This window comes from Cupressus sempervirens, chromosome 5, assembly GCF_028749045.1.
Source record: "Cupressus sempervirens isolate cs-2001-9-10 chromosome 5, ASM2874904v1, whole genome shotgun sequence".
NCBI classification, from domain to species: domain Eukaryota; kingdom Viridiplantae; phylum Streptophyta; class Pinopsida; order Cupressales; family Cupressaceae; genus Cupressus; species Cupressus sempervirens.
In genome coordinates this window covers 473,009,059-473,034,614 of record NC_143122.1, presented here as the reverse complement: position 1 = coordinate 473,034,614, position 25,556 = coordinate 473,009,059, and the positions used below count along the sequence as shown (strand labels likewise).

Genomic DNA, 25,556 nt, shown 5'->3' with positions numbered 1-25,556 from the left:
TTTCTTCTCCTCCTAATACTAAATCCAGTGAGGAGAAAATGGACATTGACATAGAAAAGAACAATGAGGGTAATGACCTTGTTATGAAAGAGCATATCCCAAGTAAGGAGAAGGAAGAGGATTTTAAGGAGAAGCAGGATGCTAACATTGACATCCAGGTCAATAACACTACCATTGACGTTGTGATTAGGACCGAAGAAGGTAATAGGGATGAGACTCACCATGCAAAGCTCTCTTTTCTTCATCTGCCAAACTTAAAGTGAAGGCTTCTCTTCAAGCGGATTCGTGGCTATACAATGAAATCATGGTGCTCAAGAAAAAAGTTAGTCATTCAGAAGAGCTGAACCATGAACATGTTATGAGAGCCCATCCGGAGAAACTTGTTGGTAACATCCTTGACAAACTAAAGGATTATGAGTTGGATCACCGTCAACTTATTAAGGAAAGCAGGTAGAGAATGGAGCAGGTCACTTCCAGTTTGTGCGGCGGCGGCCAGTCTGGGTAAGAAAAGCAATGAGGAGATCATGTCACCAGACACTGTTGTGGTAAGGATTCCAGGAGGGCCTAGCAAGAGAACGAGGCAGAGTATGAGGAAAAAGATTGCTCATGCTCCTGAGGTTCTTGTTTTTGCCACGATTGATATTATCTAGGCTACTATTGAAGCTGGCAAGGAGGTGGAGAAGAGCATCAAGGAACTGTTGTAGGTGTTGGTCGTGGTTGCTGGTCCGGGTGGTGTTGTTGGTTCTGTTTTTTATTTTCCAGCTTTCTGTTTAAAACTTTAGGTTCCAGGTCCTTGTAAAATCTAGGTGTGCTTGGTTTAAACTTGCTGTTTCAGGTCCTAGTAAAACCTGGTTTTTTTGTGTTTTTTGCTAAACTCTAGGTTTCAGGTCTTTGTAAAACCTGGTTGGTTCTTAATGTTGATCTTTTGCTTTTGTTAAAGGGTTTTGGGTCCCTTCAAAACTTGTTTTTACGTTAATCTAAAACATGAATCATTTTTGCAAATGTACCAACATGACCACTGTGATTGATGTCTTCCAAATGCAGATTTGAAGACTCATACATATGAGAGAAGAGACATGTCTCTACAGTTAACCATCATTACTTAATATTTTATATAAATAACCATATATATATATATATATATATATATATATATATATATATAAAATATAATATAATATGATATATATAAGAATATTTATCTAATGATGATTTACCATCAACAATGTATCTCATGATCGAATCAATCTAACTACAACTGCAAACTTAAGAGGAATGCTCATTTCTATTTGTGGAAATGCTAGGACATTTGTAATGTCCCTTTTAAAGATATCACTATTGGCCTGAAATCACAATTACTATTAAAATAAGCAATGTTAATATCATAAATTTACAAAATGAAATGTCTTTAGCAAGATAAATCTTGGTTTGGGTCTCCAATCATGTTAGTCGACATTTGAAATATAATTCATAAGATTTGTTATTTCCATAAGCATTAGTTATAAATGCATATATAATCAATTGCTTTAATAATCACTCAAGGCATATTCCTTTAGTAACCATATTAGAAATGAACTAGAAACTTTGTAAACAACAATCTCAAGGATAGCTATTCTTGTGTTGTGAGAGCATGGGTGGGAAGTGTTCGGCTCAATCTTCCAATCCAACTTGGAGGCCCTCCATCCTCCTCAATCAAGACCAGGAGAACTAATCAGCCTCCGAACCCACAAGTGCTCCAACTTTGGGTAAGATTGTTACTCATTTTTCACCTACTGGCTCAAAATTGGTAGAGCCATGATTGCTAGACTGACTGCTAAAATAGAATGCTTATGATCATGCATTTAGTAATGTGAAACACTTGATATTTCATGTATATAAGTTACATTTTATGAAGAAAAGTAAAAGCGTCACATAGAGAAAATATATACCACAATCTTTTATGAAAATGTAACTTCATTTATTAAGTGTTCATCATGTTTCAGATAGGCTGTGAAACTAACCAATGAAAATAAACCAAAATCTGATCTATATATGTAAATGCAAATGCAGAAAGTAAAGAACAAGAAAGTAAAATGGGTCATGGGTGCCAATCATTGCCTGGAATGACTGGCCGTGTTCCTGGTTGTTATTCGCGTGCTTGTTTTCGTTGTCTTGCTTTCCATGCTCCCACTCCAAATCCTGCAAGTACAACAGAAAGGGGTTAGATCTAAAAGATCTAAGCAATGGACAACACATCTCATCATCCTACCCTCGCCCCCACCCCGCATATGCATTTACATTCAAATCCCAAAAGCCTGATTTATTTTCTAACATGTTTGCTTCCTATGCAGCATTCTATCTCTTACAAGTACGCAGATATAACCGTAGGCTCCCACAAGGGTTATTGAGCCTGACATACATATAAGAGATAGGATCATCAAAGCTGATCAAAAGTACAATAGGAGTATTAAAGGGATGTATTCATGAAACCTTTTTACTTTTTCAACAGAGAAAGCTACGACAAGTTCTATATCAATCATAGAAAGAAAGAGCATAATATCAAAGGGACATGTGTCTATTATACACGAAACCTTTTATTATCATATTGCAGATCACAAAGGAAAGTGAACCATCTCACATTTTAAGGGACAAATTATTATTTAATTTGAAACCTTACAGTTAAATAGTAATAAAAAAGATGTGTTTCTTTTTTCAACAGTGTGGAAGTAATCATCAGTCAGAAAGGAAAAGGAAAGTCACAACAATATTGGATCAGCATAAGCATTAACACACAAGGGAACTAACAATACAACAACATGCAAATGCTGTGCTGATATGAAGGTACAACATTGTACTTTCAAAACATCAGTAGTAATGTTGGTCTCAAACAACAAAGAAAATGTAACATGTTAAGCAATCAGCTTCAATGATTATTTGGAAATTCTGTGAGCATGTTTAGCGAGTTATAATAAGCCAGTGATATGGGATTTACATAAATGCTGCTTTAGTACTAAATGATGCTAGTGAAGATGTTGAGAATTTTCAAACATGAACTTGTGTGCAGAGAGTAAATCAAAAGAGTATACTGTGATATGCTACAGGAATAAAGCAAGCTGAAAGTTGACCTCTACCTCTAATAATTGAAATATCTGCCTATGATAACAGCAAGTCATCTATTTCCAAGAGTTTATTGATCAAAAGAGGAAAAAATTGAGTTACCTGAAGCAAATGCAAGCAAAGAGTATGTGCCAGGCCCAGAAACAAAGTATGATAACATTTCATGATCTTGTAGAGGAAGTAAGGGTTTTAAGAGAAACAAACTGTTTACACCAACAACAGATGAATACCCAATAACAGGTGATAAATAATGTTTTCTAACAGTAAGGAAGGAATCTGCTATAAAACAACATCTACAGCCATATTGCATCCTCCTGTAATCAACAACAATATCTACAGTTGAAATCTCTAAACAAGGGCTTGAGGCTTGAGCTGAAATAGTAAACGAAGCCTTACAAGAAAACCCATATCAGTGAGCTCATGGAGAAGTCTACAAGTAAATAGCAAGAAAATGAACAATTTGGATGTCTAGAATCAAGCACGCTGAAAGAAAAGATGTGATGATAATTTCGTAATGTTTTGGCATACCCAATTCGAGTCTAACCTCCAAGATGCAGTTTGTTTTTCAAAACCCACGTACAAAATGGAAGATGGATAAGTAAAATATGCAAAAAACCCTACAGCCACGGCCACCATATAGCAGAAATCTAACAAAATCAGGGTTAGAATTTGTCATGCCAAGCTCAAGACATCACCATATCACAATCAAATACAGGGGAAAAGCCAATATTATGTGGAAGATAGCTAGTGCAAGTGCAGGACTAAAGGGTTTCAAACTGAAAAGCCGCATTTATCAACTATGCAAATACACAAAACATGAAAGTAGGGAATTTATTTCAATTTATAATAGCTGATACCTATAATATATCTTCAGATTTGCAAAATGGAAAGATAACTTGAATTTCCAGGAGCACAAAGACATCTAGTCTCGATGGCAGCAGATTGGAATCAAGGAAGAAGCAAGTATAATTGAAATAACACAAAATCTTTGGCAAATCCTCAACAAAATTGGTATAACCGCAGTTAGAAGAGTTTTACCTGCAAATTCAAAAGATGCATCCAATGTTTTCCATGGTGGACAAGAAAAGTAGAAAAGGGAAGTCAAGTTTTCATGGCATAAAAGAAAATCAAGCGAACCCTCACTGTGGCAGCATGAAAATTCCAGACTTCTTAAAAAATGACATGAGAAATGAGAAAAACAAACTCAGAGGCCTCCAAAATGACAGCCCAAACATCAAATATGCTCAAAAATGCATAAAAGTTGCGCAATTTGTTCAAATCCTAGTAAGGTGGCTCCTTATCTTCGAACCTTCCAGATTCTAAAGATGGAACGATGAAAATGATACTTTTAGGGTTGAACCCTCAATGCATGATGGCCACTAAACCAAAGTCAAATATTTTTGAAGTCCACTGAGGCATTATAGTCGGCTTTTGTTCCTTTTCTAAATTGCATCGTGACCATGGATAGAGTAAGGGGGATTAATTTGTTTAAAACTTGTTGAAAGTAAAGTGTTGGCATGTTTTTATAATGTAAAACAAAGGTATTTAATGGTATTTGTAAACCATTTTTTATTTTTGTTATTATTAAATGCAAACCTTTATTTCATGTGCAACATGTGTCATTGAGTGAAGATAGATTCATTATGTTTTGACCAAGTATTTGAGTCAGTTTAGAAACATGAGGAACAAAGCTAGGAGTTGGTGGAGGTTGAATTTGACCTTGTCTTGACAGTTGAGAAGAATTTATGGCCAGTTGGAGCATTTTGTGGGCAGTTTTGAGTGAGTCATAGGTGTCTTTATGACTTTATGGGGTGTTTTTAGTGGTTTGACTTCATTTTGGAAGTTTCTAACTCCTCTTTTTCTAGCTATTTTCATGGATCCGACCCAAGTTGTTGTGGGTGTGTAGTTAGGGAGTTTGGGCTCATTTTTGTTCTCGGTTCTGATTATGCAGAGGTTTTTCTGACATTTTTTGTGTCCTTGGTGTATTTTTCTGCATTTTTCTGTAACTCAGCTTTGGATACTCAATATATTGGACTGGATCATTTTGCAACAAGTTTGATTGATTACGAATCTTCTTTTCTTTCTGCAGTTTTGTGTAAACCTGTGATAGATAAGGGCAATTAGTGAATTTCAAAATTCCTTTTGTTTTGTGTCAACTCTAATCAAATTCCAAAAGTGCAAGTTTGTTTGCAAGTTGCAGTGTGTGTTTATCACGTTTCTTTGGGATTGTTAAGTGAATAGTATCTTTTCCTTGGCTTTTTCTTCAGGACCTCACTTAGAAATATTTATGCAAGCCTTTATAGAACAATAGTGTTTAACTCATCAAATAAGGTGTTACAAAGTGAAGTCAGTTGTACGTTCTATGCCTATATCTTTGGTGAATCACCTATTAAGTTGGCTTTAAGGTTTCAAGTTTTTTAAGTTTTCTGTAATAATATCTTTTTCCCCTTTTCCTTTTCAAGTCGTTAGAGTTTGTTTTTGAAGAGCATTAGGTGATTATCCAATAGGAACCGACCTAGAATCCAGAGGTCTCATTTTCAACATTGCATATTGAGTCCCATGTTATGCCAGATTACTGAACTTTAGAGTTGTAGTAGGGTGCAAATTTGGTGCAAAATAGAGATACCACTATATTTTGGCCAAAAATCACAATTACTGTTAAAATTTCCGTTAATATCATGAATTTACCATTTGAAATGTCTTTAGCAAGATAAATATTGGTTTGGGTCCTGCAATCATGTTACTCAACATTTGAATTATAATTCATAAGGCCAATTATTTCCATAAGGGTTAGGGTTATAAATACATATATAGTCAACTGCTTTAATTATCACTCAAGGCATATTCCTTTAGTAACCATATATGAAATTAGCTAGAAACTTTGTAAACTGCAGTCTCAAGGATAGCTATCCTTGTAGTGCGAGAGAAAGGGTAGAAAGTGTTCCACTCCATCCTCTAGTCCTCATTGGAGGCATTCCTCCTCGATCAAGACTGAGAGCAATTATCAGCCTTCCACCCCATGAAAACATTGTCTTGGGATGGCATGCTTGATAAAAGGCAGGTTATGTCATGTCCCCTTTTCAAATAATTAAAAATAATAATCTTTGCTAAGGCAGGCAGGCCCAAAAAGGTGAAGTTTCAGCAAAAGGGGATAATCTTTGGAAGCGAATGGACTAATAAATGAAAATTATTATTAAAATATGTTTTATTAACCCCTCTTGGACGTGAGTTAGGGTTATGCCCTCTTTTAAGGGGTTTGGAGGCATTGTGGGCTCATTCCAGAACTTGATTTTTGCTCATTCTTTGTTATTCTTCAGAGGCTGCCAAACCTGTGGAGAAGGAGACCCAAGAACAGGGGTTTGCAGGTTTCCAGGGAGACCCAAGAACGGGTGTTTGCAGGTTTCCAGGAAGGCTAAGGACGGGAGTTTGAAGCCATTCCATTTGCATGCTCATACAGAGTTTGCTTTTGTGCTGAACAATGCAGATTTGTGGGTTTTCGAGTGTGCTTTTTGTATGAGTTTGGTGTTTTCAGTTGAGTATTTCATATCAGTTTGGGTTGCTGCTGTATTTCAGACTTTAAGGTGTTAAAATAGAGCTGAATATATGTATTGGGACGTGATTAAACTTCTGAGATAGATTATTAGTGTTTTTGTGGTGTTTTCGGACATTGTTGTGTTAATTTCGGGAGCCCGATGAGCATAGTTTTTGTCCTACATTTGAGAACTGTTGTGTAAAGGCTATACGGATCTGGAAATGTCATTTTGTAAGCTGTTATGCTGCTGAAATTTCTGTAAAAATGTCCATTTTCAAATTTATTAATAATTTGTGAAGTTGTGAAGCTTTTGGCACTATTTTCAGCATACTCGATTTGGGGTTTCTTGAGAAATTTGGTGGATCTTTGTGATATTAGTTGTTTGATCTTAAAGATCTGATTAGAGGTTGGAAATATCATACAAAACCAGTAAAGGGACATTTCAGGTTAGCTCTTCACCTTTTGTGAACTCAAAAGGTTGATTGGCCTTCTTGTTTTGCAATGATTCCTACCTAATTTGAAATACTCTAACATATCAATTCCTACTTCAAGTATCCCTAGATAACTTTAGCAAAGAATAAACATTCAATATAAATGTTCATATGACATTTTATGCATGAACTTACTAATTTAAGGTTGATGATAATAAATTAAATTTCTTCATTTCATTAGCTATTTCAGATCATATGTGTTGTGAGGTTTTCACACCATTGCCCCATTACAAATGGGGATCTCCCCTCTTTTTCACCCGATGGTAGAGTAGTTGCCCTAGGTGGTCTTAAGTTTAGTGGTAGTGTAGCTCCCTAGTTTATAGTCTAGTTGTGGGCAACATGATCCATTTAGGGAGTCAACCCTCAGAAGTCTAAAGGAAACAAGAGCTAGTCAACTCTCAATGTTGAAAATGAGAAGCACCATCAAAGGGTGATGAGCATGAAAGATTTGGTGAGGTACAAACTCAAATGGCTTTGATGTGGAGAGTAAGATTCAAATCGTGTTTGGAGTCAAGGTAAGGACAAATGAACAAGTGAGAGATTGTGAAATTCGAAGATTGAACAAGGCATGAAAATCAATGGGTAAATCCAAGTGTGGAAGAGGGAAAGTGAAAATTTCAACATTCAAAGTAGATAGGAAATCTTGACAACTTTAGATTTCTGCCATCTGCTTACGTCAAAATCCTTAGATTTCAAGATCGTCCCCCAAGTTAAGAGACAGCCCATGGAGAGATTTCAATGCCAAGTTGATGGGGAATGATATAATTGAAGGTGAAAAGATGAAGTCGACTGAAATCTTGGAGGTAGATGATGAAAATTGAAAATGAATATTGAATAAGTTTTGATCAAATAAAAATGCAAATCAGATTAAAAAAAAAAAAAAAATGAGCTTTGAAGGTAATCTTGAAATATGAATTGAAACTTGAATGACAAAAATAAACCATGCCAAAGGGGGGAGATCTCAACATCTCCATATTTCTGCCCCTTGCGAAATCCTGACAATTCAAAACCTCCGCCCTAGTTTGGAGAAATTTGAAGTGGTTAAAAGACAAAACAGCCTATAAGAATCCAATTAAAATCAAATAAAGTGTAGTGGAAACATCAAAATTGAGTACCAAAAGATTAGATTTTAGATGAACTAACAAAGATTTGGGGGATTTTCACAATCTCGAGAATCTTAGTTTACCACGACCCCTCATAGTGCAGAACTCCGATGAAGATTCTTAACTCCAAGTTGATCAAAATGGTAAAAGTTGAAGGATAGGTGTTACATCCCAAAATTTTGACTTGATTAAAATAAGTTATAGTCGTTGAGATGATTAGTTAAAACCATCATTTTCTTGATCATGTGAAAAGGGAAGTTATAGTTAACCGTTTATTTCATGTAAAAATGGTTGTTATAATGGAGTCGGTTAGCAGTTATTATGTTTACTTGCTTATTGAAAATGATAGTTAGCCATTGCTTTATTTTATTTACTTGATAATTGATAATGGCAGTTAACCATTGTTATAGTTATCTGTGATATACTCTAATATTGATTTAAATGGAAGAACTTGTTATTATTGTGGAAAGGTTGCACAAATGGTTGCAGGAGCAGACGAAGGAGAGAAAGCATTGCTAAACGAGATCCGAGGAATGGGGAACTATTCTAGTCCATTTGTCCAATCGCTAGGTATGACCTCTAACTACCTTGGTAAGGATTTAGCGACTTCACAATAGGGTACATACGTTGGAGACACATGAGCTACTTGGCCAAACATATATATACACACACACACACACACACACACAAACAAACACACACACACATATGAATGATACCACGAGGATACTAAAGTAATATCTATAGTTCGTACTTATTAATATATGTATATACATATACATGTGCATACATCAAAGAGGATATGATGTAATTATAAATTATGCATGTATATAGTTGTACGTATTTTAATGGGTGCGACTTTAGATACGATGATAGCATGATGGGATCATTTAGAAATGATATATATATATATGTATGTATGTATGTAGATATATATAAATGTTTTCCAAAGGGGCTTCTTTTAAATAAATCAACTTGTATTTTTTCCTTGAGAGGTGACCATAAACACTTGGCACCATCTTTTTAAAAATCGGTGACCTTGTAACTGATGGTCTTGTTTTGAAACTGCCACCTTGAGCCGTGGCTCACTTGAGCCTAAGAAAGATTTAAACATATCACGTCTGGCTAGAGATGACATTCTACTCTCCTCTCCTCTTATTATTTCTCTGCACTGAGCATAATCCCTCTTAATTGAAGCATGGGTATTCCCTCAGCTGATTATTGCATTGCAATTACAGCTGTGTTAGCTTGAGCCGTACAGTGGAGGCATCACTAAATCTTTCAAGGGCTCTCAATCAGGTTATGTCAATGTTACACACTCCATTCCTTATTTTCTTAATCGATGCAACAATTCTTAGATGGATTTTCTATGCATCCGACATTTATAGTTTATGCATTAGCTGTATGATCAAAGTCAATATGCCTAGCTTATGTAATATTGACCTTCCTGATTGAGAAATACTGAAAATATGAATGGGGGCCGATATGCTGCTTGAGAATTCATCATTGAGAACAAGTTCTTCCTTTATGTGTTTACGTCTATGTTCTTGTCTTTTCATAACCATGTGTGTACTAAAAAGAATGAACGACATGTTGTTTGATTTGAATTACATCTTTATATCAGTTTCTTAACTGTAGTGTACTACTAATGGATAAGAATCCATGAATGCTCAAGATGAATTGTACCAAGGACTCAACCTGGCTGGTAATAGCCAATGAAAGGGGGTGAAGAGGAAAAGAGATCCATGCAAGGGAAAGAAAAAAAATTCGGAATTTCCTCATATGAAAATATGATAATTTTTTAATAAATTTCTACAGAATATCCAAGTAAGCTCATGTTTGTCCACTATATATATACCCTATTGTCAAGTCAATTGGTGGTGATCAGGTAATAGATGCCCATCTAAATCCTTGGCCAAGGTCATTATAGGCATGCTTGCATTTCATTTGATCACATGATGTCGGTGGTGCCAGTTAATTAGGCATGTCCGCTTATTACTGAGTGGACATTCTAAATACTTACATGCTCGGATGGTTGGTCTATGGTGCCCCAAGCCTAATCCTGGGGTAGGGAGGGCCTTTCTTGTTAAAACATTGTGTGGAGATTTATAAGGTCCGTGGTTGGGAGGTTAGGCCTATGTCAATGCTTCTCCTCTTACCAAAAAGCCAAGGTTTGCACAACATCTTCAAATACCCTAGCTCATTTTTATATGTTTCTTCTAGACTCTATCTTGCAAGTTCATTTCTTGTAGTTATTATATAAATCATGGAATGTATGGAAATGATTTCATTTCTCTTGAACTATTATGGTTATCAGTTAGTTAGTTTGTTATTTCAGTTATGATAGATTATGTTGTACATTCACATGAAATGGATATTAAGGTGTAAAAGATGTTTATATCGGTAATATGGTTTACTTTTCCTAACTATTTTACATTCTTCCAAAATTTTCGATGTACTTATGGATTTCAGAATTTAGTATCTATTTTTCAGTTTAGAAAATTGGTATGTTACATATGGTATCAGAGCTCTGGGTTCAACATTGAACCTTGGGCACATCACTTAGCAAGATTAGTAAACCTGAGATTTTCTTAGATTTAAATGTAACAGGATGTATACACGAAAGACTCCTCGCTAGAGGGTGCGGCATCCCATCTTTCCATACTTGATTAAGAACATGCCAAACTATGATTATTCTTATTGTTCCATGCCTCAAGACAATGAAACTTTAAATCAAGCTTTGCAACGAATGAGAAAGGAAAGGGTCAAATGGACTCCTACTAGGAAGGCAACTTATAGAAACAAAATCATTTAAGTTTGGAACGCCCATCAAGCTAGTCCTCTTATGCCCTTCCATAGATCTTGGATGGTGCAAGATATATATAAAACCAAAACTGAAACTGAACAAGAAGTCAAAAATAAAATTTTAGAGTGATTGAATCTATAATCTAAATGTAACACCCTCAGTAGAGGGAATTTTGTAAATAAAGGGTGCTGTAAATGTAGCTGAAAAGATTAGTGTTGAATAAATAAAGTAGTCAAAATTTTGTCTGTTCTTGTGCTTCTCTTCTCAAAAAATAAATAAATTGTTTTTGTATAAACGTTTATAAACTAGAAAATTTGAGGTAAAGAACTTGCAATTACTTTCAGGACAAAATAATTACAAAACATGAACAACAACGGGAATATCACAGACCACAAAATGGTCCATGAGAACAATCTACTTCCCCCCACTGATTTGCTACTTCAAGTTTTGCAAGACACGCAAACGAAGTTAGACAATATGGAAAAAAGGATGAACGAATTGTTAGCCCAGATTGGGAAAAGTCAAGAGGAAATGCAATCCTCACCCCCTCCCAGAACATCACCTGAAATCTCTGAGCACAATGAGAGAAACACTCAAGCCTCACTTACCCAAACTGTGAAACAAAAGAAACTTGAAATAGTTAGCAACTTATCCGCAGACATTAAAAAGATCAAATCACCCAAGTTCTCTGGTTCCGAATCCGAAGAGGATGCAAAGGCCTGGTGAATGGAAATGGAACAATATTTTGAGATTAGGAATTTATTGGCAACCTCAAAGCCAATTTGGGAATATACCATTTTTTAGGGAAGCTTCTACTTGGTGGGGAAACACCAAAGTTGAATTTAATATTAGGACAACTGAAATTAGTTGGGAAAAGTTCGTGACCATCATTAAGAACCATTGGTTACCCCAAACTTTCTACGACCAAAAGCTATTGGACTTCTAGAACCTTAGGCAAGGGGATATGTCTGTACACAAGTATTGGGAGAAATTCACCTGTCTGCTGAAGTATGTACCTTTGTATCAACAAGATAGAAATCTAAAAGAGAGAAAATTTATCATGGGAGTAAATAACAGGATTGGAGGAGCAGTTGATGTTCTCACTCCCCTAACCATAGAAGAAGCCCTAGAAAAGGTTGTTCGACAGGAACATAAAATTAAAAGGGATAATTCTATACGAGATAACAAAAGGGAAACAAGTTGGAAGTTAGAAGGGGTAGATATTGGATCCCACAAGAAACAATTTAAGGACTACAAACTCAACAAATCAGAACCAAGAGGAAATGGTAATAGGGATTTCAAAAGTAACCCTAATACAAATAAGAATGGCAAGGGAAATGAAAGGAAGGGGCACCAACAGGATGCTACAATTGTGGAGGGGATCACTATGCTAACAAATGTCCTAGTAAGACAAACACCAGCCAACCACCTCGCCCACCACTACCACCATAGTAGCATGTCTACCATCACAGGATTCACGCAACGCTAGAAAATCGACAAGCAGAACAACAGGTAGGCCCAATCAAAACTCCAAGTAAGATCTACAGAAACCCTGTTTCTATATTAATTGATATCGGAGCTTCAAATTTTTTTATATCTCCAAAATTGTTAAGTAAATTTCCAAAGAGGTCCAGTTAATTGGCAAAACCATGGACGATTGAGTATGCAAACTAGTCAAGGGCTAAGGTAGAGTAGTGTCTGTTTTAGGCACATATTGACTTTCTGAAATTCTCTACAAAACTAAACCTTTATGTAGTACCTCTTGGGTCCTTTGATATCATCATAGGCATTAATTGACTTAGTGACCACAAGGCCAAGGTTGATTGTCTTGGCCAAATTGTGGAATGTCTGGATGACCAAGGCAACCTTGTAAGCATCAAGGGAGTTTTGCATGAAATCAAACCACGACAGATATATGTTATGCAACTCAAGAAATGTGGAAGGAAAGGCTGTGAGACTTTTGCAATTAAGATTGAAGACTCGAGAGAACCTATAGATACCACTTATGGTGATGACTACATCTTTGAAGATGGAGAAACTAGAGAAAAACTGAGGGAATCCTTTGAGGAGAAGTATCCATACCTCAAGAAGTTTCAAGATGTGTTTCCAGAAGAACTTCCAGGACTAGCTCCATCTAGAACTTTTGATTTTGCAATAGATTTAGTACCTGGGCAGAACCTATATCCCGAGCTCCATCGGATGACCACCATTGAATTGATGGAACTACAATTATAGTTGTAGGATATGTTAGATAAGGAACTTATCAGACCTAGTGTCTCACCTTGGGGAGCCCCGATGTTGTTCGTCAGGAAGGATGGAACTATGAGATTGTGTATAGACTATAGGATGCTCAATGATGTTACTATCAAGAACCGGTACCCACTTTCTAGAATCGATGATCTATTTGATCAAATCAAAGGTGCTATAGTATTCTCAAAAATTGACTTAAGGTCAGGATACCATCAACTCCACATCAAGGATGAAGATATCCACAAGATTGTGTTCAGGACTAGATGCAAGCATTATGAGTTTACAGTATTACCCTTCAGGTTAACTAACGCCCTGACAACCTTCATGAACCTGATTAATAGTATCTTTCAAGACTGTTTGGATAAGTTTGTATTGGTCTTTATAGATGATATTTTGATATACTCAAGAAACAAAAAAGAACATCAAGAACATCTAGAAAAAGTTCTACAAAAGTTGAGAGAACATAAGCTATACAAGAAGTTGTCTAAGAGTGCCTTTTATGAAAAGGAGATCCAATAACTAGGACATATTATATCAGCTAAGGTATAGCTATAGATCCTTAAAAATCAAAGCAATCGAGGAATGGCCCATACCTAAGAATGTGACAAAAGTCAGAAGCTTCATGGGGTTAGCAGGATTCTATAGGAAGTTTGTTAGAGATTTTTCCAAGATAGCTTACCCGATCATTTCACTATAGAAGAAGGGGAAGAAGTTTATTTGAACCGAGAAATGTCAGACAACCTTTGAGTACCTGAAGGAGAAGTTAACTACTGCACCTATATTAAGAGTACTAGACCCCCAAAAGGAGTTTGTGGTTATAACCGATGCATCTGGGGAGGGATTAGGAGGTGTACTGATGCAAGAAGAGCAAGTTGTTGCATATGAGTCGAGGAAGTTAAAGAACTATGAACAAAACTATGCTCCTCATGATCTACAACTAGCCGCCATTGTGCATGCCCTCCAAATGTGGAGGCACTACTTGATAGGGAAGTCTTTTGAACTTCGATCAAATCACCACGGCCTAAAGTGCATCTTTACTCAACCCAACCTTAATGCTAAGCAGAGGACATGGTTAGAATTTCTAGCAAATTACAACTTTGACATTAGTTACATTAAAGGTAAAGAGAATAAGGTAGCAAATGCTTTGAGTCGACGGAGGCATATGTCCACTATGGCCATCATAAATATTAGATTAAGGGATCAAGTATTACAACATTTAAAGCAAGATGAATTCTATGCAGAGATCAGTCATGCACTTCTCAAGGATCCATAGGATCCCAGATACAAGGACTTTAGAATGGAAGAAGATGAATTATTGAGGTATGGTGGTAGGATGTACATTCCTAAAGCATAGGAAATCCGAAGAATGATTTTAGAAGAATTCCACTTAGCTCCCTATTCAGGACACCCCAAGGTGACCAAAATGATGACAAATATAAAACCACTATACTTTTGGAAAGGGATGAAAAGAGAAATAACAGATTATGTGGCAAGATGTCTAGAATGCCAGAGTCAAGGCAGAACACTGCTATCCAACTAACCTCCTATACCTAAAAGAAGTAACAAAATGGAAGTGGCAGATAATTACCATGGATTTCATACAGGGACTACACATGACTCGAAGAAAACACAACACCATTCTAGTAGTGGTAGACAGACTAACCAAGGTGGCTCACTTCATACTTGGTAACCTAACTGATGGAGCACTAGAAATTGCTCACAAATTCATGAGAGATTTTCAGACTCCATGTAGTCTTGGAGAAGATTATTTTGGACAAGGATGTAAGGATAACCTCCAGATTTTGGCAAACACTATTCTCGGCTTTAGGGACTAAGTTAAATATTAGTTCGGCTTATCATCCCAAGATTGATGGTCAGGTAGAGAGGGTAAACTAGGTTTTGGAAGATCTCCTAAGAGTTTATTGTATGGATTGACAATACCAGTGGGAAATGTATCTTCCCTTGGTGGAATTTGCTTATAATAATTCCTATCAATCCACTATTAAGATGGCACCCTTTGAGGCCCTATATGGTTGCAAATGCAGAACCCCTTAAGCTGGAATTGTGTTGAGGATAGAATTGTCGTTGAACTAGAAATGTTGAAAGAAATGGAAGAACAGGTAATTCAAACCCGTCAAAGATTGAAAGAAGCAAATGATAGACATAAAAGTTATGCAGATGCAATTAGAATACCCATGGAATTCTCAGTAGGAGAATAGGTACTATTAAAAGTAAAACCCCCAAAAGTACCATCATGTTTAGCAAGAACGACAAGTTAGCCCCACGATATGTGGGACCCTTTGAGGTGTTGGAAGTTGTAAACCCAGTAGCCTACAGAATCGCACTACCTCCAGCCCTTGCTAGGATGCATGATGTCTTTCATGTGTTATATCTTAAGAAATTCATCACTCATCATGAGCATATAATTGATTGGAACCTATTGTAGGTACAAGACCCAAGGGTGGTAGAAATAGAACCACTCAGAAGACCGAGGTGCGTATGTTTCGCTTACAAAATCACGACATAACTCAATGTAAGGTCTAGTGGGACCAGTATGCAGAAGACAATGCTACATGGGAGGATTATTATAACATCTTTGATAAATACCCTCATCTTTTCTCCAAGACTAGAGCTTGATCCTTTTCTTTTACTCTTCTCTCTTTTATGAGGATAAAAACATTATGTATTTGCATTAATACCGCTTTTAAATTTTATTAGTGAATTTCATTGGGGACAATGAAAAACATAAGGGGGAGGGTATGTTACATCCCAAAATTTTGACTTGATTGAAATAAGTTATAGCCGTTGAGATGATTAGTTAAAACCATCATTTTCTTGATCATGTGAAATGGGAAGTAATAGTTAACCATTTATTTCATGCAGAAATGGTTGTTAAAATGGAGTCAGTTAACAATTATTATGTTTACTTGCTTATTGAAAATGATAGTTAGCCATTGCTTTATTTTATTTACTTGTTAATTGATAATGGTAGTTAACCATTGTTACAGTTATCTGTGATATATTCTAATATTGATTTAAATGGAAGAACTTGTTATTATTAATGAAATGTTGCACGGGTGGTTGCAGGAGTAGACGAAGGGGAGAAAGCATTGCTAGACGGGATTCAAGGAATGGGGCACTATTCTAGTCCATTTGTTCGATCGTCAGGTATGACCTCTAACTACCTTGGTAAAGATTTAGCGACTTCACAATAGGGTATATACATGGAACACACATGAGCTACTTGGACAAGCATATATATATATATATATATATATGAATGATACCACTAGGATATTAAAGTAATATCTATACTTCGTACTTATTAATATATGTATATACATATACATGTGCATACATCAAAGAGGATATGATGTAATTATAAATTACGCATGTATATAGTTATACACATTTTAATAAGTGCGACTTTAGATACGGTGATAGCATGATGGGATCATTTAGAAATTATATATATATATATATATATATATGTTTTTCAAAGGGACTTCTTTTAAATAAATCAACTCATATTTCCCCTTGGGAGGCTACCATAAACACTTGGCGCCATCTTTTTAAAAATCGGTGACCTTGTAACCGATGGTTTTGTTTTGAAACTGTCACCTTGAGCCGCGGCTTGCTTGAGCCTAAGAAAGATTTAAACATATTACGTTTGGCTAGAGATGACATTCTACTCTCCTCTCTTATTATTTCTTTGCACCGAGCATAATCCCTCTTAATTGAAGCATGGGTATTCCCTCAGCTGATTATCGCATTGCAATTACAGTCGTGTTAGCTTGAGCCGTACAGTGAAGGCATCACTAAATCTCTCAAGGGCTCTTGATCAGGTTATATCAGTGTTACACACTCCATTCCTTATGTTTCTTAATTGATGCAACAATTCTTTGATGCATTTTCTATGCATCCGACATTTATAGTTTATGCATCAGCTGTATGATCAAAGTCAATATGCCCCGATTATGTTTTGTTGACCTTCTTGATTGAGAAATACTAAAAATATGAATGGGGTCTGATATGCTGTTTGAGAATTCATCACTAAGAACAAGTTCTTCCTTTATGTGTTTATGTCTATGTTCTTGTCTTTGCATGACCATGTGTGTACTGAAAAGAATGAACGGCATGTTGGTTGATTTGAATTACATCTTTATATCAGTTTGTTAACTGCGGTGTACTGCCGATGGATAGGAATCCATGAATACTCAAGATGAATTATGCCAAGGACTCACCCTAGCTGGTAATAGCTAGTGGAAGGGGGTGAAGAGGAAAAGAGATCCCTGCAAGGGAAAGAAACATAAATCAGAATTTCCTTATATGAAACTATGATAATCTTTTATAAATTTCTATAGAATATTCAACTAAGCTCATGTTTGTCCAGTATGTTGTCAAGTCGAGCGGTGGTGATCCAGTAATAGAAGCCCATCTAAATCCTTGGCCAAGGTCATTAGAGGCATGCTTGCCTTTCATTTGATCACATGATGTCGGTGGTGCCAATTAATTAGGCATGTCCGCCTATTACCAAGCAAACATTCTAAACATTGGTATGCTTGGATGGTTGGACTATGGTGCCCCAAGCCTAACCCTGGGGTAGGGAGGGCCTTTCTTGTTAAAAGATTGTGTGGGGATTTATACGGTTCATGGTTGGGAGGTTAAGCCTATGTCAATGTTTCTCCTCTTACTAGAAAGTTGAGGCTTGCACAACATCTTTAGATACCCTAGCTAGTTTTTGTATGTTTCTTCTAGACTCTATCTTGCAAGTTCATTTCTTGTAGTTATTAAATAAATCATGGAATGTATGGAAATGATTTTGTTTCTCTTGTCCTATTATGGCTATCAATTAATTATTTCAGTTATGATAGATTATGTTGTACATTCACATGAAATGTATATTAAGGTGTAAAAGATGTTTACTTTGGTTATATGGTTTACTTTTCCTAATTGTTTTACATTCTTCCAATTATTTGGATCTAGTTACAAATTTCAGAATTTAGTATCTATTTTTTAGTCTAAAAAATTGGCATGTTACAATAGGGTCGAGGCTGATAAGGACTTGAAAAGGCAAATCAAATTATTTTGAGAAAAAATGAATTGAGAACGAACTGAAATGAGCTTTAATAGCTCCAAGTAGAAATCGCCACCCAAAGGATTATGTTGATCAACCATGAAATGGACTTGAGCGAGCAAGAGGGAAATTCAAAAGTCATGAGAAAATCAAGAATAATCCTGACATAGGGCGGAATCTACCCATTGTCAAGATTCCCAGTCTTCACACGGCTTAATTTTTACCTGAGCATATGAGATGATAAGTTTTGGTGTAAAAACAAATCTCAAGGTTTCCAAGTCTCTGCCATGACATTATGTTGTGGTTAGTTTGAAATATGAAAGTAATAATATAGGCATCATCCCGTTTTAAAAGCAGATTGATAACACAATAAAGAGAGAACACCATGAAAGGCAAAGGAAAAACCTTTAGTCTTGACATTGGGTGGAATTTGCCCATTGTCGAGATTGATAGTCTCAACAACCTATAGTTTTTGCTTAGGTATGAAATAATATTAAATGACAGTGAAAGAAAATCAGACTAATGAATGAATGAAATCAAATTGATGGTAAGGGTTTGAAGCAATATTAAATAATATTAAATAATGAATGGGAATCAACGTGGTTCAAAACAATGAGGCTAGTTAATTTAAATCAACATATGCATAATTTGGTGATTCAATATTAGATTTTGGTAATGAATACGTCGGCCTTTGTCTACCGATTTGAATTGCAATCCAATTTTAATCAAATTCTGGTTGGTCTATGACCAGCTTTGTTCCTTAGCTTTTAAAGCCTATATGAGGGGTGTGAAGGCTTCATTTCAAACTAAAATAAGATCGAAATCAAGAAACAAAAGAGCAAGGAAGATCTTAAGTGCAAAACTAAAGAGTTAGAACATCTTTATCAAATCAAATCAATTCTTAGGGGGGCGAAAATGTTATGGTAAATGGATGTTGTTGTTATCAAACAAAGGAGATAAAAGGTCCTTATATAGATTTACAAAGATGATTTTTTTAAAAGAAACAATCGTTAACAAAAGACGAAATAGAAATTGCTTAATAAACTAAAGACTATGATGACCATTAAAGAAACATTATAATATTCTAATACTCCCTTAATGTTCATTGTCTAACTGTTGTTTTTGGTCACAAATTTTGTAAAATATTTTGTTGCTGGTGATAACCCTGCTTGGATCTGCAAAATTTCAATGACCAAGAAGCCATCCAAAACAAAATAGAGAATGGTACCCCTTCAAAATGCTCTACAACAAGAGATAAGAGCATGCCACTAGACTCTGTCATTGAGATGAGTTTGCCAATCTTGTTAGATTCAACAAATCTCCTGACCAAATATGATCACAGAATTCCAACTTGATGTTGGATAGCAAAGCCACCCTTTCATGTAGCTAGAGTCATATTTAGAACAACTAACATAATTTTGAGGAAAAACCAACAAACCCTCCAAACTTTGCATATTAGCACGATACCCCCAAACAAAGTGCAAAAAAATTCAAATTTTAGGAGAAAAGTTAGATAAACAAAACACGTTTTTTGAGGTAAAAATTGATCAAAACTAGACAACAAAACCTCAGACATGAACCAGAGAATACAAAGCTTAGTTTTTGAGGAAAAAATGGTAAACCCAATAGATAATTTGAGAAAAAATTGTAAACCCACTAGAAAGTTTTCAAGGTGAAAAAATATGAAAACCCATCAAAGAAGCCTTCACGCGGAAAAACACTAGACTTGGTGTGATAAAACATTAGATGCAAGCGCATGCTGACCATCTCTGAATATCGTTGTCTTGATGAACTTGTTTTGGGAAAATATACTCGACCTACCATTGTTGGAACCAAGACAAGTTTAATGACCAGAATCGAGAAGATGTCATGCTTCTCACGCTTTCTGTCATAGATGATTGGTTGTCTCAGTTTCCTTTTGGCAATTCAGCATTAGACATTTGGAAGCATCTCAAGGAGTTGCATGGAGATATATGACAATAACAAAACTCTTCCTAAAGAACCATTTTCTCTCCATCATGATGGATGAAGGCATGTCCTTACAAGAGCACCTCAAGAAGATTAAGGACATCCAAGATCAGCCTAAAGCCAATGATGCTGAGCACACAAAGCAAAAAGAGTCTACCTTTTATGCCTTCATGGCCAAAAGACCTGCAAACCATGTGAAATCTTCTACGTGGTATATATATTTTGGTGCTTCGTAGCATTTCTTTCACATGCGTGATTGGTTTACAAAATTTTCTCCCTTTACTAATTCAGTCATATTTGGAGGAGGTGAAGAGTATATTGCTGTCGGCATTTAAATGTAGTCTAGACGGAGGGTGTTTGAATATTATTTTATTACTTTAATGGTCATCTTTTGTTTATTATGTAAAGTAGGTAGATAAGATCATTTCTACGATCTTCTTCAATTTTATTAGAAACTTTATATTTCATACATTTGTAAATTCTTTATAATGATTGCTTCAATCATTTGTTAATACATCAAATAATTTACCAATTACTTCTTAATAATAGAAAATAAGTTAAGAGGGAGAAGCAAACATTTGCTAGCACTCAAGGAGGTTGAATTCATTGAAAGGGATACAAGTGGAGGCTAAAAGCTTACATCAAACCCGAGATATTACAAACTCGAAATTTCCCCTAAACATGCCAGTGAGGTATGCCTAATGACAAATTTGCAGAGGTAAAAATTAAAAGGAAGAGGTCAATTGTTTTGTTGTACATGTTTAAGACAATCAGATGCTGCAAACTCAAAGAGTCATAATTTAAGTTTAAAATTGGAGATATCAAAGGTGTGAATAACATTGAGGTTGTAAACAAAATAAATTTATTTGGATGCAACTCTAAATGAAAGATATAATATTAATAAAGGAGTATTTATCATAGCAATATTTTAATTTTGATTACCCTTATCATCTCATGACTTAACACAAAGATTATTTTGTTTTGTAAAGCAACCATGAAGGAGGGAGGGTTGAATTGAGATTCACTCATTGAAGCAATTTAGAAGACCAGAACATGGATGGTATGCAAATCCTCAATGATCATGCCAACAAAAAATGGGTGCAACAAGAATAAGTTCAAGGATTAAAGACAAGCAAGATAGTTTGAGAATGAAAGCTAAAATGAAGATCCCAATCCAAGATCAAGATCAGGATGGAGTTAAAAAATAAAAAAACAAAGAGAAAGAACAAATTTGTAAGTCTACAAGTAGAGAAAAATTATCAAAACTTGAATTCCCTTCAGAAATCCAAGTTCGTTTTGACAGATCCAGCTACATGAAAGACTTCATCACTTCAAGAAGTTCCAGATTCAAGTCCATAGTGTACCATCACAAGTTCAAAATAATGACAATGAGAAGATTTTCAGAAGATGGAGGAAATTTGAGAAGATGAAGCAATTTGAGAATATGCCATCACAGTTGAAGGCTTGATAATGTTGAATGTCAAAAGACGTATTCTGATCAAACTAAAGGACTGATCAAGTCTATGAAATAAGGCTGTTGAGTTGGCACCCACTAATCTTCAACCAATCAGAAGACTCTAGTTGCATGTCTCCAAGCATATTATATCATATTATGCGTACATGTGCAAGGCATCGAGTGACTCTACCTAATCTATTTTTTCATTGGCTCTTGAAGGATTGTAATTTTCTTATTTGTTCATAGAGTGGTGCTCACCTAATTGGATGAGCATTTAATGATTATAGCAGTTAGGTAGGTTAGGGCTTTGTTGGCTAAATCTCGTTCCTTGGTCTCGAATCGACCTTAGCCCATAATTGCAATTAAACAACTATAAAAGGTCAAGGCCTTCTCATTTGTAAGGAATTAGATTGAGAATATTAAGATTAGAGTAAAGTACGAAAGGAGTCTTGATGAAATTGTTGCTATGATATTGCTAGATTGTTCTTAATTCATTGTTGGTCTTCACGGTGAACTGTTTTTATCATTTTGGAGTATTGCATGGTTTCCACATTTCCTCACTTAGATTATAATTCTATTTCATGTTGTTTAGAAGTACTGTTTAGTTGAATATGGATGCATCTTTGATGAACACGCTTAGACCAAACTATTAGCTGCTTACTGATTGTAAGTTTCCCTTGCATAGTCAAATGACATATTGATGAATGTAACTTTGATTATTGCTTGCACAAATACTACAAGAAGTTTCAAGTTGCATGCAGTACTACTGCGTATAAAATGTATGTTGTCATCACAAAAGTAGATATTTGGAAACAAGCAACTTTGACCCTTATTACCATACAGAGCTAAATTTTCCCATTTAACCCTATAACTTTTATAAACTTTTAGAAGGTTGCACCTGATACTCATCATACATATGATGTCATTGGCCAATTTTCTTTTGTCCTTGAAACTTCATTTTGGGTACTTGCCTTTTGAAGCTTCTCTGTAATATTCTCTTGACTTCAATCGATGGTTTTATTAAGATATAAATTCATCATGTTAGATATGGTTTATTTTATGTATACCCCTTGCCTTCAAATGTTAATATTAGTCCAAAACTTTTGATGCGTATTCCAGTGGACGAGTAGTTACTGTAGGCCTGCCTCCAGCATGGGTGGATGTATCAGAAGATATAGGCAGTAACATGCAGCGAGCACGCACTAAAATGGCTGAACTAGCTAAGGCCAATGCAAAAGTTCTGATGCCATCCTTTGGTGATGCCAAGGAAGATCAACATGTAATAGATGTATTATCACAAGAGATCACTGAATTGTTGAAGAAATGTGAAAAGAAACTCCAACGGCTTTCTGGACATGGTGCATCTGATGACATGAATGTTCAGAAAAATGTGCAGGTATGGGATTTTGAAAGGGAAACTTATATTGTTGGCTTGCTGTGGATGCTTAACTGTATGTAGATGTTGTTGATTTTCCTTGAGCAACAAAAGAGCATTGGACATAATTTCAGGAATCATCATAGACTAATCTATTATTGCTATTCAGCTGTTTTATGGTTAGATTTTATTATCATAAACTAGTCCCTTTTCTTTCTAAGGCATAGTAACTGAAATGATCTCTATATGCAGAGATTTCTAGCTACTGATCTTCAGTCAATTTCAATGGAGTTCCGTAAAAGACAGACAGCCTATTTAAAGCGCATCCAGCAACAAGATGTGTGGTGCCACTTTCTTTTTCCCGTTAGGATTCCATTTTGGCTTTAAGTTGACTGTGCTGATTAGGGAGAATGTAACCTAGTTATCTACCTCGAGATATGTTGATTTAAAGGCCTGTGTGAGTGTGTGTTTACTTTATACATCATTATTCAATTTAATAAAAATTCTTTTGTAGGAGACCAAGAGAATCTAAAGCAGCCTAATTATTGTAGTCCATGTACAGGGAACTGATGGCTTTGATATTGAGATGAATTTCAATCAGAAAAGATTGAGGAAAGAAGATGATTCATTTGACTCGGTAATTAAGTTTTAGAGGATGATTCTTGATTTGCAAATGTCATCAGATATAGCTAGTCTTTTACTTTAATGGAGTACAAAGATAGCTCTCTGCACATCCTTTGCTCTGGTATTTTCAGTTTTGCTTGAGAATTTTGGCTGAATGGTCTTATGTTCAATAATAATTGATTATGTTTTGAACTCAGGGTTTTAATAAGCAGCAGATGACGAAGCTGAAGAAAAATGAGGCATTGACGGATGAAAGACAAAGAGAAATCTCACAGGTAGCTAACCTAGGCATGATTTCCTCATCATTTCCAATTAATTCTTGTGTATATTTTTCTGAAATTGTCTCCGAGTTCAAAGATAACTCTGTTTTGACCTACCATCCTGTACAGATTGTAGAGTCTGTAAGTGATCTGGCTCAAATTATGAAAGACCTCTCTACTCTGGTCATTGATCAGGTACACACATTTTCCATGAGAAGGAAAATGATTGCCAACACACAACATGCATTGAGTTTGAATGCCTTGAACTTAGTAATTAATCTTTAGATTGCTCTTACTTCAGGGGACTATTGTTGATCGCATTGATTACAACATTCAGAATGTTTCAGCTTCAATTCAGCAGGGTCTCAAACATTTGGAAAAGGTTCCCCTTCACCTCTGGAGAATGTTTCTGGTTGATTTTTTTTAATCAAGTTTTCAGTTTGAGGAGTTAATCTATTTAACTTTAATGTGACTGGTTACTCAACATGCAGGCACAAAGATCTCAGCGAAATGGAGGGATGGTTATGTGTGCAACTGTTCTCATTTTCATGTGTCTCTTCATGATTGTTGTGCTTATTATTGAAGAAACATTCTTTTAGTTTTATGCATTTTTTAGCCTGAATTTTGCTCTTGTTCCAGGCAGTTGAAAACTAGAATTTCCTCCACAATAATTTGATTATGTGTATGTGAGTTATGTTTGCATATGGAATATAGCCTTGGAGCTTGGAGATGTTGCACACAACTTGCAGAGCACATTTGTGAGGATTCCCCTGGAAATTTCTTACCATTGTTCGCCGTGCTATTTGATGGTCAGTTGGTCTGGATGGTTGAACCCTTTATGAATATTGTTGTGCTATGGCAAATTAGAGACTTGCTTGTCTAGCACAGTCTTGCATCATTATAAAGGGTTTATGGCTACTCTATTTCGCCAACTTCAGACTATCTTAAATAATAAATTTGATTGTTGAACATTTACAGTGCCAATCTTAAGCAATATTTCATTTGTACCTATAACAAAGTCACTGTTGAGGAACAAAACTTAGCCTAGTGAGGCTTGTATTGTATTCATTCTTTCTGATAATTTTGAATATGTCAGGATTAGAACACCATTGAGAATTTTGATAGATGGTTTTGAAAGATCTTCCCATTATTTTTGGATTTCATGCTACCCTTGGTGAATCAAAGCTATTCCTTCCATAACAGTTTTTGAATTTTACATGATTTAGCACATGGTTCTGACATTTATTTCAATACTTCTATGTGTGGTTCCATTAATAGATTGTTTCAACATGTTTCAAACAAAATCTCAGAAATTTTTAAACAAATAAATTTATGCAATGTATTTCAGATTTCACCAGCAAAACCACATTATGTAAATGTTATTAGGATTCCCGATAGAGAGAATATATATAAGTGTTTTTCCTTCTCTGAAATAATCAGCTCGAGTTCTGATATAAATCTGATCCTTATATATGTAAGCCTGAATTCTGATATAGATCCGATCCTTTTATATATAAC

The 25,556-nt window shown here is 35.6% G+C and overlaps 1 protein-coding gene across 1 annotated transcript in view; it reads left to right on the top strand.

The window, feature by feature from the left end:
* LOC149556809 (tlg2p-like protein a) overlaps positions 1-25,162 on the top strand; it is an 80,943-nt gene extending 55,781 nt beyond the window's left edge. Inside the window, exons 2-8 of the mRNA XM_089831358.1 lie at positions 22,899-23,175; positions 23,407-23,493; positions 23,717-23,791; positions 23,976-24,053; positions 24,168-24,233; positions 24,340-24,420; positions 24,530-25,162. Coding sequence (XP_089687484.1) covers positions 22,899-23,175; positions 23,407-23,493; positions 23,717-23,791; positions 23,976-24,053; positions 24,168-24,233; positions 24,340-24,420; positions 24,530-24,637 — 772 coding nt within the window. The 3' untranslated portion in view covers positions 24,638-25,162. The remainder of the gene's footprint in view (positions 1-22,898; positions 23,176-23,406; positions 23,494-23,716; positions 23,792-23,975; positions 24,054-24,167; positions 24,234-24,339; positions 24,421-24,529) is intronic.
* The last annotated feature ends 394 nt before the right edge of the window (positions 25,163-25,556 follow it).